The 19,128-nt window shown below is 35.6% G+C and overlaps 1 protein-coding gene across 26 annotated transcripts in view; it reads left to right on the top strand.

Annotated features, from left to right (window-relative positions):
• LOC105196252 (sodium channel protein para) overlaps nt 1-19,128 on the top strand; it is a 52,896-nt gene that overhangs the window by 24,580 nt on the left and 9,188 nt on the right. For 6 of the 26 annotated variants that reach the window (XM_039448606.1, XM_039448615.1, XM_039448620.1 and 3 more), the window contains 14 exons: nt 18-86; nt 3,010-3,281; nt 3,389-3,562; nt 3,664-4,014; nt 4,964-5,198; nt 6,740-6,871; nt 7,239-7,371; nt 7,446-7,570; nt 7,722-7,984; nt 8,065-8,238; nt 12,033-12,155; nt 17,432-17,554; nt 18,300-18,494; nt 18,589-18,834. In XM_039448606.1, the coding sequence (XP_039304540.1) occupies nt 18-86; nt 3,010-3,281; nt 3,389-3,562; nt 3,664-4,014; nt 4,964-5,198; nt 6,740-6,871; nt 7,239-7,371; nt 7,446-7,570; nt 7,722-7,984; nt 8,065-8,238; nt 12,033-12,155; nt 17,432-17,554; nt 18,300-18,494; nt 18,589-18,834 (2,615 nt within the window). Of the gene's footprint in view, nt 1-17; nt 87-3,009; nt 3,282-3,388; nt 3,563-3,663; nt 4,015-4,963; nt 5,199-6,739; nt 6,872-7,238; nt 7,372-7,445; nt 7,571-7,721; nt 7,985-8,064; nt 8,239-8,960; nt 9,084-12,032; nt 12,156-17,431; nt 17,555-18,299; nt 18,495-18,588; nt 18,835-19,128 lie in introns of all 26 variants that reach the window. The other 20 variants (XM_039448625.1, XM_039448623.1, XM_039448607.1 and 17 more) reach the window with 11 other exon arrangements.

Genomic DNA, 19,128 nt, shown 5'->3' with positions numbered 1-19,128 from the left:
CTATCATTCTTGCGCAGATGTAATGGTGCTGAACGACATAATCGAGCAGGCCGCCGGTCGCCAGAGCAAGACGCCGGAACAAGGAGGTAATGTCGCGTCCCTTTCGTCAAGTTTCCTCAAGTTTCATTCTTCAGTTATTTTCTTTTTCCGTTTTACTCCTATCACCAATGTATATCTTGTTTATCGTGTGAGCATCCCGCCGTTCGATGTACTGTGGTTTTAAAATCTCTCGTCATACTACTCCCTTGCGTTGGCATACTGTTTTGCTGGACATTTCTGAGCGGCGCGTGTGCGCGCGCGCGCTCGCGCGCGCCTTGTACATACATAGTAGAACGAACAGTCGTCTCATGTTTAATTTTCATCTCAGCCGACGCAGCTAAGATCACGCTCGTGTTCCATATACTTTTGTTTACGATTGAGCATGGCGTGTAAATCGATGCGGTTCGCTACATACGATGGATCGACACACGTCTCAGCGATCGCTAAACGGAAAACAAGCGTTTAAATGGCGAATAATGTTGTAAACGCAGGATATTGTCCCTCTGAGCAGCTTGATGCGACAAGAAAAAAAAAGACACGATTGCGGCCCGCGGGCCCTTGAGGGCGGTTTGTGAAAAGCATTTTTTGGGGAAACAGAGTTTGCTCGTTTCCTACGACATGACACAGATTACCACCTTCGCCGCAACTGCACGATCCTGGTCGCTTCATGCTTCGATATTTTTTTTCAGATTATCTCAATCGTCGATAAAGCACAAATAATGCGAAGCAATACGTAATATAAATCTCCAGAAAGTACAGCACATTCAAAATATTTCTCTTCATTTTATGTTATATTAATTTAATGCTTAAATTAATATTTTATTAATCAAAAATATATACGGAGGTTGAAAGAAAAATTTTGCCTCACTCGTGACCGATTAAATAGAGTAACTCCGGCATGTTAGCAGTTGCGTTGTAATTTTAATTTTTTACTCTTAACATTAATGAAATTATTGTGAGTTGAATCAATTTGTGATTACTCTCTTAAAGTGATTACTCTCTCCCTATAGGAAATGTAAAAGGTTATTGGTTATTTATTGATTATTTTATGACACATATGTGTAGAGAGATAGTAAAAGATGGAGTACACGAAAATATACGTGCTTAGCTCGTGTATTCGTTGTTCAATTTGATTGTCCTACTCATGAGTAGCCATAAATCCAACCCCTTTTAATATACGGCAAAAATGCAGAGGTTTTTAAAAGTTTTTTTTTCAAATATAAAAAAATAAATATTTCTCGTACTTCGCATTTCTAATTTTTTTTTTTGTAGTACTAGTCTGTATAATGTTTTTACATTAGTATAATTTATTTTTCTTAAACATAATAAATACTTGATAAATCAAGTTTCCCATCGATGCAACGTACTATACCGGAGTTATCCTACATTTTAATAAATTAAACATTAAATAATTCTTAGAATGAGTTTTAATTATTGTATTCAGTTATCTGGCGACTCTTAAGAAATGAGTACTGGTAATTAAATCACATTCCAAAAATTATTTCTTTATGTTTCATTATTCAAATTTTATTAAAATATTTCCACTCAGTCATAATTAATGCTCAGAAGGAGTTACTTTTCATCTCTCGTATTTATAAAAATAAGCAAAAATATTAATTTTATAATATATCACTTAGTTTAGTTCCTCTTTCTTCTCAATTCAGTTGTCTCTTTCTCTTCATAAATTAAAAGAAATTATAACGGAATTTATTTGCAAATAACTAGACATTCTTTTATTTTCATCGACGATTGAGAAATCTTATTTTTTTATTTCCGATATGAAACTGCGATTTTGGTTAAATCTTCGATATTTTTGCACCTGCATCACACCACCGCGTTAAAAGGGCACTAACGTGTTTGTCTCGGGTGCACAATACAGCAAGATCAGCATATTTCGAAAATAGAAACGAGTGTTTTCATCGGCGCTCCGCGAACGATATTTGATCACCTATCGAATTTTTGCACGTAATGCCGTAAATCACACTTTTACTATATCGCGAGTTTCGTTAACGTAAGCATCCGCGTAATGAAACGGAGGAAACAAAGAAAATCGTCTAAAACCACCGCTTTGTTTGAGAAACATACAGCCGTGCGTGATATTGTTTGTTAATTGTATCTGTTGTAAACGTTTGAGTTGAGATTTTCGCGTGATTATGTTTGGCGTTTGGTTGTCATTAATTGCTTATATGTATTACAATATTTAATATTTTCGCCGCAGGGAACACACTTTTCGAAATCATAAACAAAATTTGTATTCTGCAAGTTAAATGTAATTGAACTTGTGTAATAACTTTTGATTACTAATTTTTATAAAAAAAGATCGAAATAGTTTCATAAACTTTTATGTGGCGAAAGTATTAAAATAAAACTACCTCATTTCTTTGTATGTGTATAAAACGTAATAATTGTAATGTTGAGTCCGCGCGCATGCTTTGATGTGATTATATTATGTAGCATTGCACATTATTCGCGTTGCTATTGCACGATTTAAATTTTACCACTTTTCAGTTTTGTATTAGCAGCTTGCGCGAATTTGGATATCGTACGAAATACATTGTCTATTGTATCGAAAATACGGGTGTAATTTTATAGAATATCAATTTTTATAAACAAAATATTTATAAAATGTTTATAAAAGGACTTTTTTTTTTAAATTCATAGACCAGCGTAGCGATATTAATTGCAAACTGACCGTTTGCGAAAAGAAAGAATAACCATTTATTTTTATTTTACTTTCAGATATTTGCAACTATAGTATTAAGTACGTTTATCCAGATTTACGCGATTCATTATTCATTACCTATCACTTATTTTTATGTTAATCTCACGCCACGCCTTCTGCTTGCCTGCCTGCCTTACTGCTTGCCTGTAAATATAATCTGTGATCTCGAAGAATGAGCCTGACCAAAGAAAAAAACCTCTTTCCCCAAAAAGAGTGGTGCCAGACAAAATTACTAACGCGCGTTACAGTTTCGACCTATTACTTTCCGACAGACGACGATGAAGAACCTACATTCAAGGACAAGTTAGTAGCAGCATTATATCGTGGTATCGACATCTTTTGCGTCTGGGATTGCTGCTGGCTTTGGCTCGAGTTTCAAAAGTACGTGTCACTGTTGGTCTTTGATCCGTTCGTAGAACTCTTCATTACACTCTGCATCGTCGTCAATACGCTCTTCATGGCACTGGATCATCACGACATGGACAAAGACATGGAAAGAGTACTCAAATCCGGCAATTACGTGAGTAACCGCAAATGCAATATTATTATAAAAGAAAAATAATGTATTCGCGTTTGATATATCACGCTATTTAACAATTTACGATTGTATTCCGATTTAAACTCTAGTTCTTCACGGCGACGTTCGGTATCGAAGCGACTATGAAGCTGATGGCGATGAGCCCAAAATATTATTTTCAAGAGGGCTGGAATATTTTCGATTTTATCATCGTCGCTCTTTCGCTTTTGGAGTTGGGTCTCGAGGGCGTGCAAGGTCTGTCGGTATTACGATCTTTCAGATTGGTGAGTTTGGCCACTTCTTTATTGCATTATTGTTCTATTAATTGACGAGCAAATAAATATTTTAAGAGCGATCGAATCATCGAAAATACCATTTCTTTCAGCTGAGAGTGTTCAAACTGGCAAAATCGTGGCCTACGTTGAATTTGCTGATCTCCATCATGGGCAGAACGGTGGGCGCGTTGGGTAATCTAACGTTCGTGTTGTGCATCATCATCTTCATCTTCGCCGTGATGGGTATGCAGCTCTTCGGCAAGAATTACGTCGACCACGTCGACTACTTCCCGGACGGTGATCTACCCAGATGGAACTTTACCGACTTCATGCACTCGTTTATGATCGTTTTCCGAGTGTTGTGCGGAGAGTGGATCGAGTCTATGTGGGATTGCATGCTGGTCGGGGATGTCTCTTGTATACCATTCTTCTTAGCTACCGTCGTCATCGGTAACTTGGTCGTAAGTACGAAGATGGAACCCCTTTCCAATGGCAGGTTTTAAAAGGACCTTCTTCCCCCCTTTTTTTACACGCAAAAGCAAAATTATTTTTACGATCTTTTTTTTATAAAAACTGCGACAATTTCAAATTTTACGTTTATGTATCTTCTCAACAATGTGTAAAGAACAATTATGTATAAAATTATCGTACCCGAGACTTTGAACGCGTTTTTCCCGAAATTGTATTTTCAAAATTTGCGTATACGATATTTCAAAAACTATTAAATTAATTGATTTCTACTTTGGCATTTATTTTTGATGCTCTCTAAATCTCGTAGAGTAAAACTTTACTCAATAAGAGTAAATATTAATAAACAATTTTCGAGTGACTTGTCAATCTATGAGATTCAAAGAGTATATGTCTATCTAAAAAATGAATCTTGAAAATTCTGAATTTTTAAAAACATGTATTTTTTACTGTGACAAAAGATGATTTTTTTTAAATAAAAATACGCAGTGTTAATTTTAAATGGACGCTATTTTGTCAATTAATTTGCAATTTTTCATAAAATCCAAGGTTCATTCTTTACCCACACCTTTAATAAATAAAATGCAATTTACATTTTTTCTTTCAAATTATTCTGAATCGTGGTATCATGTATCGAATTTTTTTTTAAAGCGCTTTTCCCATTATTTTATCTCTTTTAAACAAATCAACATTTTTTAACAATTTTTATTTTACACATTGTTGAAGATGCATAGTATAAACGTATAAAATTTGAAAACAATTCGTTACACAGTTTTTAACAAAAAAAATTTTTTTTAAATAATCTTGTTTTTGCGTGTAAAAAAGAAAAGCTCCTTAAGTTGATGTAACGGTCCTCGTTGTATGATGCAATAAAATACCAGAAATTTCGCGCGAGTTAAATTATTCGTCAACGATTAATCGTGTTACGTTTTTACGAAATAGGTCCTGAATCTCTTCTTAGCTCTGTTGCTCAGCAATTTCGGCTCATCAAATCTGTCAGCCCCGACTGCGGACAACGACACGAACAAGATCGCGGAGGCGATCGATCGAATAGCGCGTTTCATTAAGTGGATCAAGCGAAATATCCTGAATTTTTTGAAGTTGATGCGAGCCAAACTCACCAATCAGATATCCGATCAGGCGCCAGGTGAGGGACCGTCCAACAGTTGGAAAGAAGGTTTATATCCAATCAGATCGCTTGCTGTGTGCGCTGTGTAGTTCGTGGCACTGTCTTTCAGTTTTTGCTTTACACTACTTTCACACGTTTTGCTGGTGCCAGTCGGCGACCGATGTAATAAGTCAGGAGCGCGATGACGAGCTATGAATTACAACGACGAACAGAGCGGACGAGAGATTCGATTGTATTCTTTGTTATTCAAAAATGCTTTTAAACAGCATTTAAGTTTTTTATTCATTTATCGTTCTTATATTTATTTCATTGTATTAATTTATTGCAACAATGTACATGTATGTATATAAATATGTCGCGACTGGTACATTCAATTTATTATGCAGACTTTAAATTTTACTTGGTTCGCTATTATGCTCCGTTAAAATCGACGTAATTTCATTTACGATTTAATACGAGTAATAACGTTCTTTCTCCAAATTAATTACAATTAATCCGGTTCGAGTTTAATCACATTTTTCATTTAGCAATTTTCGAAAATGAATTTATAAATTTTCGAATCAAAACAATTCGAATGTATTTTATGCACGGGATTAAGCGCAAATTAAGTTTTATTTCGCTGATTAGCTGCCTGGCAGTTATACGTTGCTATGCATTTTACTTTGGAAACGCATTTTACTACGTAACTTCGATGGTGAAGTTCGTTCAAGATGCGAATTTGTCATTATCAAGCAGAGTTTAGACACGTATAAAAAAAGAAAACGAATGATGCGTGCTGCATTTTTATTCATGGTAAACCGTAAATTTTCTTGATAAAAATTCTCGGTTAATTTATTTCTTCTTCGATTTAGTACAAAAATGGAAACATACAAGCATTGTAGTTCCTTATACCCTAACGGCACAAGATATCGTATGAATATTCTAGAATATTCTAGATATCGTACGAACATTCGTACAATATCGTGATATCGTGCGTATATTTGTGAAATATCACAATATTCGTTCGATATCATGTGCTACTAGGGATACATATATCTACATATTCTTGTACAAAATCTGTTTAACAAATATTGAATTATACAAGCAGTTTTTAAATATCTTTCTCGTATCTTTAAAATGTGATATTTTAAGTGATTGTTCATAAAACAATTTAGATTTTTATTCCGATGAGCTTAGACGTTTCAAGACTATCGTTAATAAAATTAATATGTCAATGCAGCAAGTATCGCACGCAAGTAAAAGCACCCACATTGTAAATCGTTGACACACCGTCTCGAACCGGATCGGGTCACCACCGATGATATCACTGGACATAAATGACACCATATACGATTGCATGCAAACAACATGATCACGTTACTAATTTGATCTGATTCCTCAATTCGACGTGTTGGGATTCGCGACGGAAAACAATCGCGCACGTGTGCGTGTGGTGTGCCTGTGTGTGCGTGTGTAAGATTGGCCTGTGCATACGGCGAACGGATTTTTATCCGTTCCAGCATTCCGTATGACTTTCAGCGCGTTCCGATTTGTTTTCCGATACGAATTTCCTAGTAAGGGCGGGTTAGAGATTTTGTATGACTGTGCAGATGGGATTGATCGCGATGGGGACCTAGATCTTGCAGATGGCGAGTTGGACGCATACAGAGACAAGAAGAGCGCTAAAGAGCTTAATCAGCTTGAAGTTGCTATTGGCGACGGGATGGAATTTACTATTCATGGTAAGCGTATCGAAAATAACGAAAGCACAATTCTTCGTTGATAATAATAATAATAATAATAATAATAATCCTTTCTATTATATAATTAGCACCTTTAGCTGACAGAAGTATTGTATAAACTGCATCTTATTCTTCGTGAAGTGATACAAAATATTCGTTTAAAATAATTTTTGAAAAATTGTCGCTGAAAATTATAAATTTCCTTCAAAACAATTAACTAAAAATCAAAAAATTAAATATAAAAATTTTTTTAAATAAACAAATTCTTTTCTCTTGCAACTTTTATGTTTTTCATTGTTAATTAAAGTCCAAAAAGAAATGATATCGCGTAGTGATTAATATATCGAATTTGATTTTCCTTCCGAAGGAGATCTGAAGAACAAACTGAAGAGAAGCAAGCTGTGCATGAACAACACGAAGGTTATCGCGAATTCAATAAACCATCACGATTATAGACTGGACAACGATTATATTAATCAGAACGAAGACGACACTATCAGGTTGGTTAAATCTTTCATCAAATGCTCAGGTAACATCGTAAAGAGCGTGCCTTACCCGAACGTTCTTTTAACAGTAACAAATCGTATGGCAGTCACAAAAATCGCGCATTTAAGGACGAGAGTCACAAAGGCAGCATGGATTCGTTAAACGGCGAGGAGAAGAAAGACGCCAGTAAAGAAGATTTGGAACAGGAGGAAGGTAGGCTCGACAGTTCATTTAGTTTTACAGAATTACTCGAAAATTTAGAAGAAGAAATCGACAAACCACAGATTGTAGATTAGAAGAAAATTTTTACCGTCAAGCGTTTCAAGCTTAACAGTGCAGATAACTGAACTTCTATCACTTGCAGAAGACGTAGAAGACGAGGGTGAAGAAAGGGAAGAGCTCGACATCGAGATAATACACGCGGACGAAGATCCCATTCAATCGAGTTACCCGGCCGATTGTTGTCCAGAAAATTGCTACAAAAAATTTCCATTTTTGGCCGGCGACGACGACGCCCCGTTCTGGCAGGGCTGGGCGAACTTGAGATTCAAGACCTTCCGGCTGATCGAGAACAAATACTTCGAGACTGCCGTCATCACCATGATCCTTCTAAGTAGCTTGGCCTTGGTAAGATTGTTATCTTTTCATAAATCTAAAGTATATATCTACGAAGGGCGATCAAACGAGCGAAACCGGATGACTTACAGGCTTTGGAGGACGTTCATCTTCAACAACGACCTGTCCTGCAAGACATATTGTATTACATGGACCGAATATTCACTGTGATCTTCTTCATCGAGATGTTGATCAAGTGGCTGGCTCTAGGATTTAAAAAGTATTTCACGAACGCCTGGTGCTGGCTCGATTTTATCATCGTCATGGTAAGTCACGTGTCTCTTCTTGTCTCTCCCGATATTACCTGACCCCGATTATATCAGAAATGTTTGATTTTGTGCAACGTGTGCAATTGAGTAGTCGCTTGATTACTAAAAATTGACGATTCAATGTTTGACCAAGATTTTCAATGAAGCCTTGAACGAGCGAAATTAAAATCTCGATTGCACACTTGACAACTCACACGAGAGGGTCTTGTCATTCCCGAATGACTTCGCACGCGATTCGATTATTTGCTTCGAAGAATCGTAATGTATGATGTATCACGGTCTTATCGATAGAGCGTCATCTGATCTTGAAAACGAGTCGAAGTCATCCACGACACGAAATTGCATAAAAGCGTATCCATCCGTGCTTCGAGAGCAGGAATTTAAATACTTGTGAAAGATGTTAAACAATGCAATGACAAATAATCGAGTGCCTTGGACAAAATTGTAAGTCAGAGTCGCGACGCACGGATGATTTTTCCGAAGTTTCGCCGCGCGAGAAGAGAAGATCTCTCTCGTTCTTACATTTTATCCCCCCGTCCCCTTTCTTTTTTCTTCCTCCTCTTTCAACCTTTGAACAACTAATGCCGACGTGCGAAGCAATGTGGGAGCCGAGCGTCGAAACTTCCGGTGGATTTCTCTTAATCGATCGCCATTTATAAGTATTATTGTAAGAACTGACGCATATTATGTCCCGTCTGATGAATATTTGATGAAACTAGCTATCGCTGATCAACTTGGGCGCTATCTGGGCCGGCGCAGCTGACATCCCGGCCTTCCGTTCCATGAGAACACTGAGGGCCTTGAGGCCTTTACGAGCAGTCTCACGGTGGGAGGGCATGAGAGTAAGTCATCGGTCGTCGACGAGGACTTAAAAGCGAACAATTAATGCAAAGAAAGCCTGATATCGGCCTGTTATCGCAACGAGCGACGTTTGATGGATCGTACGGAGCTAACGGATCGATCACGTTATCACGACAGCACGTTTAATTTGTCCACCGCGCGGACCTCCGACTGACGAGGGACTGCCGGTTATGCATGGATTGTTCCTTTCTCTCTGTCTCTCTTTCTTCCTCTCAAAGTAGTGACAATGTCGGTGATCGGGAACGAGTCGAGGCGCGTCCAAGTCGTTTTACAGAATCGGAGGTTTTAAGCGGTCGACTCATGCCGATTAGCAACATTAATAGAGAAAATTATTTGCTCCCGATATAAGATTTCTACATTCGTGCATCTACGCCCGTCTACTTCTTCTTTCAAATCAATTTTTGTTAAATAAATTTATTTGTACCGCTGTAATTATTGTAAAAGTCGTATTTAAAAGAAAATTTACTTCCCAATCTGCTAAAAGCGCGCTTGATTCAAAGCGAAAATCAACGATCCCTTAAAACAAGTTGGATTTCTTTATTTCGGCTCGATTCCGATCGACTGTCGATTCAGCGATTTAGATAGAGTACGATATCGATCCGTTGGACGAGGTACGAGGCTTCGGCTTTTGAAATATTCGTGTGGTAAATGGGTATACGAGGTGAAAAAGATTGAACGGAAATCTTAAGGGGCTAAGCGGGAAGAACGGCTACGGCGGGAGTAGCTTTGTATTACGGTGCATTACGGTGTACTATGGTGTGCTTATACCGTTGTGCAGAGATACACTGGCGTCTCTACTTGGTGTCTGCACCTGGGGTCATTGTCGTATATTACTAGCTAAAGTCGCCTATGTATACGCCTTTTCTAACAGTCTCTTGGTACCAATGATCGTTGTGTAAAGTACCAAATATCTATATATGATATACATATATATATTATATAAATATGCTTTTTGTGTAGTGTAAAAACTTCCTCGTACGTATGTGATGTGTGTGTGGATGTGCGCGCGCGTGTGATGTCACGCGCGCAACATGTAATATGTTTATCGATATCTTTCTTGGAGCGTGTCGCGACGTTTCATCGCGAGTACCTATACTTTTCCATTCGTCGACAAGTAATTGAAAAATTTAATACATACGTCCTCAACTTTCAAAAAAGTCTATTTTTTTTATCTTTAATCGTTCCTCATGGTGTCGAGAGAATATGGAAAAAAATGAAAAGTTGCCCAAAATTGTAATTATTCATATGATTTTTCTTTGTCAAATTTTAAACGCGTTTTTCTCGAAATCATATTTTTCAAAAGTTTTAGCGCGATAATTTTAATAATTTTCAATCTTTCTTTTATAAAACAAGTTATCACTTGTGTACAACGCAATTCTCTATGATCTGTCAAGCCATTTTTTTTTTAAATTTTTTATTATAACAATTTTTTATAAACAATTTTTAAAGGTCGAAAATTTGTTGACAAAATTAAATGCTGTAGCTTTTCAATTTTTACAAAATTTTGAAATTCGACTTGAACGACACAATCTAAATTCTAGAGGCTCATCGTAATCATTTTTCTTATTTTCATTCAAAATTTTACAGAATTCTAGAGCGTTAAGATTGGAGGAATGGTTTGAGATGGCAGTTCCAGTTAGAGTCAAAACAGTTTTAACAAATTTTTTTTACACACTAATAATCAATAAAAAAAAAAAAATTCAAATTTATTATCCTTTCCAAAAGAATTCCCAAAAATCAGTAATTTTTCAGCATCGAGAAGATATGTATCCCTTTAATCGATGCTCTTGCCGCCCGTCGAATGCGGCGTGGCAGTGAGCACGTTATAGAACACAGATCTGAATGATACATTCGCGTCGCGCATAAATCGCAATGGGACTCGCGTGATGCGTCGCGATCGCACGTATGACAAACCTTTTCGTCTGTTTCAGGATGCAGCCGATAGTACTTGCTCGTATAACGATAATCCCTACCGAGCTGTTTTGTCGTTCTATCTATCTCTGTTTCTGATTGCGTGTGTGTGTGTGTCTATATATGAATACATATGTATCTCTCCACGTACACATGTAAAAGTATATATGCCACATACACACAGTGTACATCTCCTGATTACTGTTAATTGCTGTATGTGTCGTACCTGGAATCTATTGCCTCTATCTCCCTTGTTTATATAATTGTCGTATTATATTAATGTAATGTGTTCTCTGCTCTGCAAGTACCGTTACGAAATCTTTTCTGCGGCTATCAAATCGAGCAAATGAATAGACTTTAATTTACGCGTATGCAGCAATTGTGGATGCACTTTGCGACATCTTCTGGAAGTTCGAGATTTATTTTATGGATACGTTCCATAGTAATTTAAATCGCTATTAATAAAAACGCGTATATAATTTGAATGCCAAATATTATTCATGAACTTTGCAAAATCTGATCTATAAATTTCCTTGTCGATATTAGAAGCGTGCACAAGATGCGAAACGAGATGTAAAAGTGCAAGAGAAAGCCGTTTTCACAGCTCCGTGTTAATTGTCTGCTGAACGAACGGTATGACACGTTCTCAGTTATTTTTTTTTTTCACGGATCTTCGAAAAGTAACGGTACTTGTAGAAAAGTGATACAATAATGTACATATGAGTATACATATATATATATTATATATATCTTTAGATAGAGAAATGTCGAGGCTCTCGACAGCCCCTCGAATTTCATCTTTGTACAGATATCCAAATGTCTTGATCCGTCGAGGAGTCGAAGGAACGTGCAGTGATACGTCGATTTCGTCTGTCTTTGAATTCCTCCCTCCCTCCCCCGCCCTCTCTTTTTCGACCCAGCCTTATCCCAACGTCCGTGAATCGTCGGAATTGATCAAGTTAATCCCTCACACGTCTGTCTACCTCTCGCTGTGATTCGCTCTCGTTTCTCGCTCGCAGGTATCGCTCATTAACTTCGTAGCGTCGCTCGCTGGCGCTGGCGGGATTCAAGCCTTCAAAACAATGCGGACCCTAAGGGCCCTAAGGCCGCTCAGGGCGATGTCTAGAATGCAGGGGATGCGGGTATGTAGCCCACCGTCTCAGCAGACCTTGTCGCTTGCTCTACGTCTGCCGTGGAGAAGACGGCAGAGTCGATCCCCTATGTTTAATCCCTTCGATACCGGGGAGTGTAACAGCGTTTCTTATTCCTACAATCCCCGTCAATAACGATATTTTCCGATCGAGGGAATGTCAGGAAGAATGTTCTTTTATACGAACATCTGCTTATGGTTGTAAACAAATTTTACTTTATTTGAGTTTGATTTACTTAAAGCACAAGATACATCGCAATCTGTTGCGCGTTATAAAAGTTATTAACCCTAGATCGCCACTGTTATTTTTGGTTACCTCCCCCGCCACATCGTCTGTGGAATCCTGTAATTTACGCTATATCTCTGAACAGAAAGTACATTTTTTAATTCAAATTATGTAAAATTTTTTAATTTAAACTTGAAGCAAAAATAATCGGTGGAGTTGACCCTTTGGACTAATTAAAAAAAAAATAGTACGATATGAATCCCTTCAAAAAGTTCAATTACTTGAAGTATCGAAAAGCGATATTTTTGAAAAATTAGCAATCATAATTTCACAACTAGTGAGTAGAATTCTATTATTTGAACAATATAAAATGATAGATAAAGAGTTGTAATAAATAAATATTATTATTGTATATATAAAACTGAGAAGCACAGGACTCGAAGAGAGTACGGAATTTTCAGTTCGCGCGAGTTAATGTGCAAAAAATATTACACTAAAGTAACTTTTTTAATTCTATAATTTCATGCATTTAGTTTTATACTATTTGGAACCCAATAAACATATGTTTAATAAAAAATAGAGAGATATCCAGAAAGTTAGAAACTTATCAGCCACGCGGGGGTACAACAGGTACCCCTTTCAAACTTTCGTGTACTTTTGGAAATAATGCAAAAACAAATATTTTTACAGGCTTATCGTATCTGTGGATAATTTTTTTGCACCTCAATCTAAGTCTTCAAATTGTGTTACTAAAAAAAAGTTACAGCAATATAAAAAAATCGCATAAGATACGTCGTACCTGGTATGGCGAGCTAGGGTTAAAAACATACCATGGAAATGGAAGATACATTATCTTTTTTTTTAGATAAAAAGTAATTACATCAAAAAGCATCTTAAAAAGCATCTAAAAGAGCTAACGTTAAACTTATTTTAATTATTTAAGACTGAAACGCAAGTTCCGAAACAATAATTGCATTTATATAACTTTTGCAAAAATTAAAAAATGTGTTAGATCTCTGAGTAAGAATTAGGAAAAGGTTTCTAATATTTTTTTTTTGAAGGTTGGAGAAAAAGCTCGCCAATTAAAACTGTGTGATTTTCTTTTCATGATGCGTTACCTCAACTCAATCAAGCTATTACAAATTGATCTTAACTTATAATCATTTAGAAATTATTATGTCGCTATCATTTTTATTTCTCATGTAAACGATATCGATAAGTATTTACATCATCTGATTAAATTCTCGCATTAGGAACAATAATTCTCAAATTATATGAACTATTACTCGAAAATCGTCATCGTTTCCTTTTTCTTCCACGAAATTCGACGTTTTTCAAGAGCCTGCATTGTTGTCAATTATCATGTTAATGTAGATTGAAAGCCAAACAGATCTGCATTTCTTAATATATACAAGTTAAATACTTGATTTTTCAAATATGCGTTACTGTATTTAATTCTGATTCTATTTTCGAATATTTTTTTTCGAACGTACATGATTTATAGAATCGATATTATTAATCATGCATTCACGTATAATGCAAACGCAAATATAAAATGACATTCTTTATCGAAATAATAGTCTGTAAATCTTTATATAAAAAAATAGTTTCGTGTAAAAATAAATATAATTTAGAGATAAAAAAATGTGGAAAATCTTCGGCAATAGCGACTCTTGAAAAACCGCAAGATCGTCGATTTGGAATCGATGGAAACATTTTCTTCCTGTTGCACGGGGACATGCTAAAATAGAGGCAGTCGCGAATGCACGGCAGAGCTTAGAAATGCGAATGCGCGAAGCAGCGCGTAGATATAACTCGTCCACAATCGACCGACACTACACTGATCGGGAAACACGCATCATATAGAGACACGCGCTTATTTCATCTGTACATTGTCACTGATACGCGAGCTGAACCATCCTATCTTCGCGAGTTAAAAGTACATTTTGATCCTCCGTGATCCAACCGTGGACTTGAAGACGCAATTTTCAATTTTTAATTATTCCGCTTCCAATTCGGACGCGTACAAAAAAGTGAAAAACGTTTCGGGTCAAACAGTTTCTAGAATGTTGGAAGAGTGTATCAGAGTTTTTTCAGATTTTTAGAAGCCAAAAATTCTTTCGAACACACTATCAGGTACCAGTGACGCAGTTGGATTAGGGAAACAGCGCGAAAAAAATATTGGACCGGAGGGTCGTGAAGACGTGAAGATCGCAATGGGAACGAACATCGCGTATATCTGACTTTGTACATCACGAGCCTGATAATAGTGCGTGCGATAGCGTTACACGATTACGTTCTAGAAGCTCGACATACACAAACAAGAATACCAGCCACCACATAAATCTCTATTCATATCGCATTCGGGATTAAATTAAATCAAACCGAATTTCTAAATGCATTTCTCCAATATATATGCTTTATATTAATAAACGTTATTATACACAATACTTGCTCAAATGTGCGATATGAGTACACAAAGAATACTCTTATTCATCCCTCATAATGCGCAGCGAAGGTTCGCCCTTTACGATGATCGCGAACGAATACGCGAATCTCCTCGCAAATACTCATACTTGTATCACATACTACTCGCAACACAAGGTCGCTGAGACACTGGGTTGTAGTGATTACTGTCATGCCCACGCCCTGACACTTCTTCTATATTATATTTTACAGTAGCTCGCTGCAAAGCGCTCCTCGGGGCGCTCAATATTTTGTTTCATTGCGTTTTTTGCTTTTGCACGAGACCACGAAGGTAGCAGGATGCGATTGTTTCCGAATTTACGGGATTTATATGTTTCCCAGAACCTCCTCGATTTTCGTATTCGCGCGTGAGTAAAAGAGGGTGACTCTTCTTCGGCAAACGATTCGCGCGCAGGTAATTCTGGGGAACATATTAATCAAGCGGATCGCGTAAGTTATCTAGAATTCTAAGTTGCTCCTCTTCTTTTTTCAAACGTTATATACCGAATGTCCTGAGAGAGAGGAAAAAAGGCACTAAATTCTTTTGCGGGAAAAAGAAACTAGATTTTTTCCAATAGAAATTTCTCATCCGAGACATCTGGCAGTTGTGCATCGTCGAAGATGCGTGAAGACTTCTCGTCATTATAAATATTCACTCGTTATAAATTCTTTCAGTTTGTTTACCTTTTTTCAATGACGAGTACTCTTTTATTGACAAAAAGGTATAACAACCGAACGAAATTATGTAACAATAACAATTCCCAATTACAATTCCTCGCAGTAATAATTCCTCAAGCGAAATTACAAAGATAAGGATTTTTTTTTATATCGAATAATATACAAGCTGTACAAATTGGCTTATTAATGTTCGATGTTCGACGAGCTGCTTAAGTAAATATCTTTCTTTATCGATTTTTAATTTAGGGTAAGGAAACACCCAATCGAGTTGTTATGCCTAAATGAGAGCCCGCGCTACTCTATATACACCGTTTGTGGGATATTCTGTATATAAATTGCTTAGACGTAGTATATTTGCAACTGGATTGCTTAGTAGACGTGAAGACTGAATGCTTGCCTGCTTTCGTCAGCCTTTCGTTCGTGCTGCAACTTGCGCTTGCTTTACATGTTGATCTTGCCTGTGGCTACTGTCTTTAGTACACCCGAGTATGGAGTTTGTAGATATTAAATTACACGATGCGCGTATCATCACTTGATCCATGATCAATCAGAGTCACAGTTACATTTAATCAATTATACACTCTAAACTTGTGGGAGTTTACTTCAAACGAGTGAAATGTCACTTCTAGCGATTGTGAAAGTTGCGCCAGTCGAACAGGAGTGAATTTTCATTTCGAGGAGGGAGTGAAGCAGTTTGAGGTGAATTTTTCACTCTTAGGAAGCGAAGAGTCACTTTAACCGAGAGTCACTTGAAAAACTCATTCTTACACAGAAAAAAAATTATTAAATCAACAATCATATTCTCACATATAACCTACAATATAAAATTATTTCGAAAGAATTCGATAATCTTAAGCAAACATAACTTGCTTGCACGAAGAAATTCTTCATGTGAGAAACAAATTTATTTATGAAAGCAAGTCTGTTTAAGAATTATCAAATTCTTTCAAAAAGATTTTATACTCTTTCTTATATATATATGAAAATATAATTGTAAATTTGATAATAATTTTTTTTTTATCGGACTAAAGTTTCGCTCTTGTAAGATTGAGTTCACTTTATTGCAAGGAGTGAAAAATCATTCCAAATGGAGCGATCTATTCACTCCAGCAATGAGTGACACATTTCACGCCTAAAAATTTAGAGTGTATATTGTAACTTCCCACTTAAATTACATACACACTAACGAAACTTACGTCTAATTTAGTTATCTCTTGCATAATTATCCCGTGCATTAGAGAACGTTATTTAACAAAATTAATAAATGTTATTTTTCTATCAATGTAATAAAAAAGGATCTTTCGGTGTGTATGTAAATGGAGAATCGGAAAGTATTTCTGTATTCAAATTTTAGTTTATTTATAGACATCTGCTTATAATAGTCATATGTTATATTTTAATTGTATCAATCGGGGTAAAAGCGCTTGTATAAAGTAAAAGTATTATACAGCACAGAATAAAGTTATTGCACAGAGGAACGCAATGTAAATATTACTCGCGATCAAATTTTTTTTATTCTATTTGCAATGATATTAAATTTCTGGCAAATATTATTTTATGAGAAAATTATGATATATTTTTAATGAATAGATCGTATCATGCTTTAAAGTATTACTAGAATAATGTTTAATTTCAAAATTATGAATGAATCTTTAATATTTATAAATCTCTTTAGAGAAAACCTATACACATAATTTGTTTTATTTAAAAATAGCTCTATCAGGTCTGTTTTTATAAAATAAATAAATTTTTCGCGTTTTTAGTCTTGACACGCACATAACACGTATAGCGCGTGACACAATCGCATATATATATTTATATAAACGCATAGATGCAAAAATTATTAGAGAAATGTTAAGAATCCGATATCGCAGCTAATCGAATTTCGTCTCTCATAGGTAGTCGTTAATGCCTTGGTCCAAGCCATTCCATCCATCTTCAACGTATTGCTGGTATGCCTTATTTTCTGGCTTATATTCGCTATCATGGGGGTGCAGCTGTTTGCTGGCAAATACTTTAAGGTAAATATACTTTTCAATATGCAAATTTATAGAAATTGATAATCTTGATTGTTTTCAAAGATAAGTGAAACTCATTATTCTTTAAACAATTCGCGCGGTTCATCCGGGAATTTTTAAGAGAGACGACCTCGCTTTCCAAGTATTAAAAAGACACTCAGAAAAATGTCATTCTTCTGCTAGGAAAAGCGATTACTCTTTTTTTTTTGTTTTCTTCTTTTAATGATCTTTTATCTTTGCAAAGAATATTTTCTATGCAATAATTTATCATTTACTTGAAATAAATGATATTTACTTAAAATGAACTTCTATGTACACACAAAAAATACAATACATTTGAATTAAATAAATATTACTTATACATATTATTTCAAATATTTCATAATTTAATATTAAATCATAAGCATAAAATTAATTCAAAATATATTCTGAAATCCTATTAAATTATTTCTCCAATTTAGAATATTAAGCCCAAAATTCAATTTGCTTATTATTCCGATTTTTCTTCGATACAATTTTATAATATTCTCCAAAAGAGTATAAATTTTTTTTAGCATATGTTAATAAACTTTTCTAAAATTTATGATGAGTACATTTTAAGATAATTATTAAGAATCGTTACTTACGAGAAGATAAAAGTAAATTGAGTAAACGCTTTTTGTCAGCAATAAAATCAATATTTTTCTATGCGTATCCATTAAAAGGATAAAAAAAATCATAAATCCATATAATTTTACTTCTGCTACAGTGTGTCGACGCGAACAAGACGACGCTCAGCTACGAGATAATACCGGATCGTAACGCTTGCAACACCGAGAATTACACGTGGGAAAATTCGCCGATGAATTTCGACCACGTCGGGAAAGCGTACCTGTGCCTATTCCAAGTGGCGACTTTCAAAGGCTGGATCCAAATCATGAACGACGCGATCGACTCTAGAGAGGCAAGTACAGCAACTCCTATTCGCAGCTTCTGCTTTACTTCTTTTATTTTTTTATCAATGTACACGTTGTAACATGTCATTTAATCGTTTACAGATCAATAAGCAACCGATTCGTGAAACGAACATTTACATGTATCTCTACTTCGTGTTTTTCATTATATTTGGATCGTTTTTTACCCTCAATCTGTTTATCGGAGTTATCATCGACAACTTTAACGAGCAAAAGAAAAAAGCCGGCGGATCCCTTGAAATGTTCATGACGGAAGATCAGAAGAAATATTACAATGCCATGAAGAAAATGGGCAATAAGAAGCCTCTGAAAGCTATTCCTCGACCGAGGGTGAGTTATACAGTAAAAAAACTATAAGTGTACATCTCTTTTTTGTTGATTCTTTTATATTTTTTATAATAAATTTAAGTGTGTATCAATTATGTTTACTACTGTTGTTCAAATATCGAGTTTTGAATTTAAATTATACACTGTAAGTTTTAGTATTTGCAACTATAATTGCATGGTAAAATAATTATAGCCAAGAGGGCCATTTTTTATAGTTAATACTGCTATAATATTAGCAATAATAATTTCATGTTGATATGACAAAATTTTATTATAAATTATAATAATTTCGAATAT

Source organism: Solenopsis invicta, chromosome 4 (genome assembly GCF_016802725.1).
Source record: "Solenopsis invicta isolate M01_SB chromosome 4, UNIL_Sinv_3.0, whole genome shotgun sequence".
Lineage (NCBI taxonomy): Eukaryota > Metazoa > Arthropoda > Insecta > Hymenoptera > Formicidae > Solenopsis > Solenopsis invicta.
The sequence above is the reverse complement of the archived record's forward strand: the minus strand, read 5'-3'. Positions and strand labels throughout refer to the sequence as shown.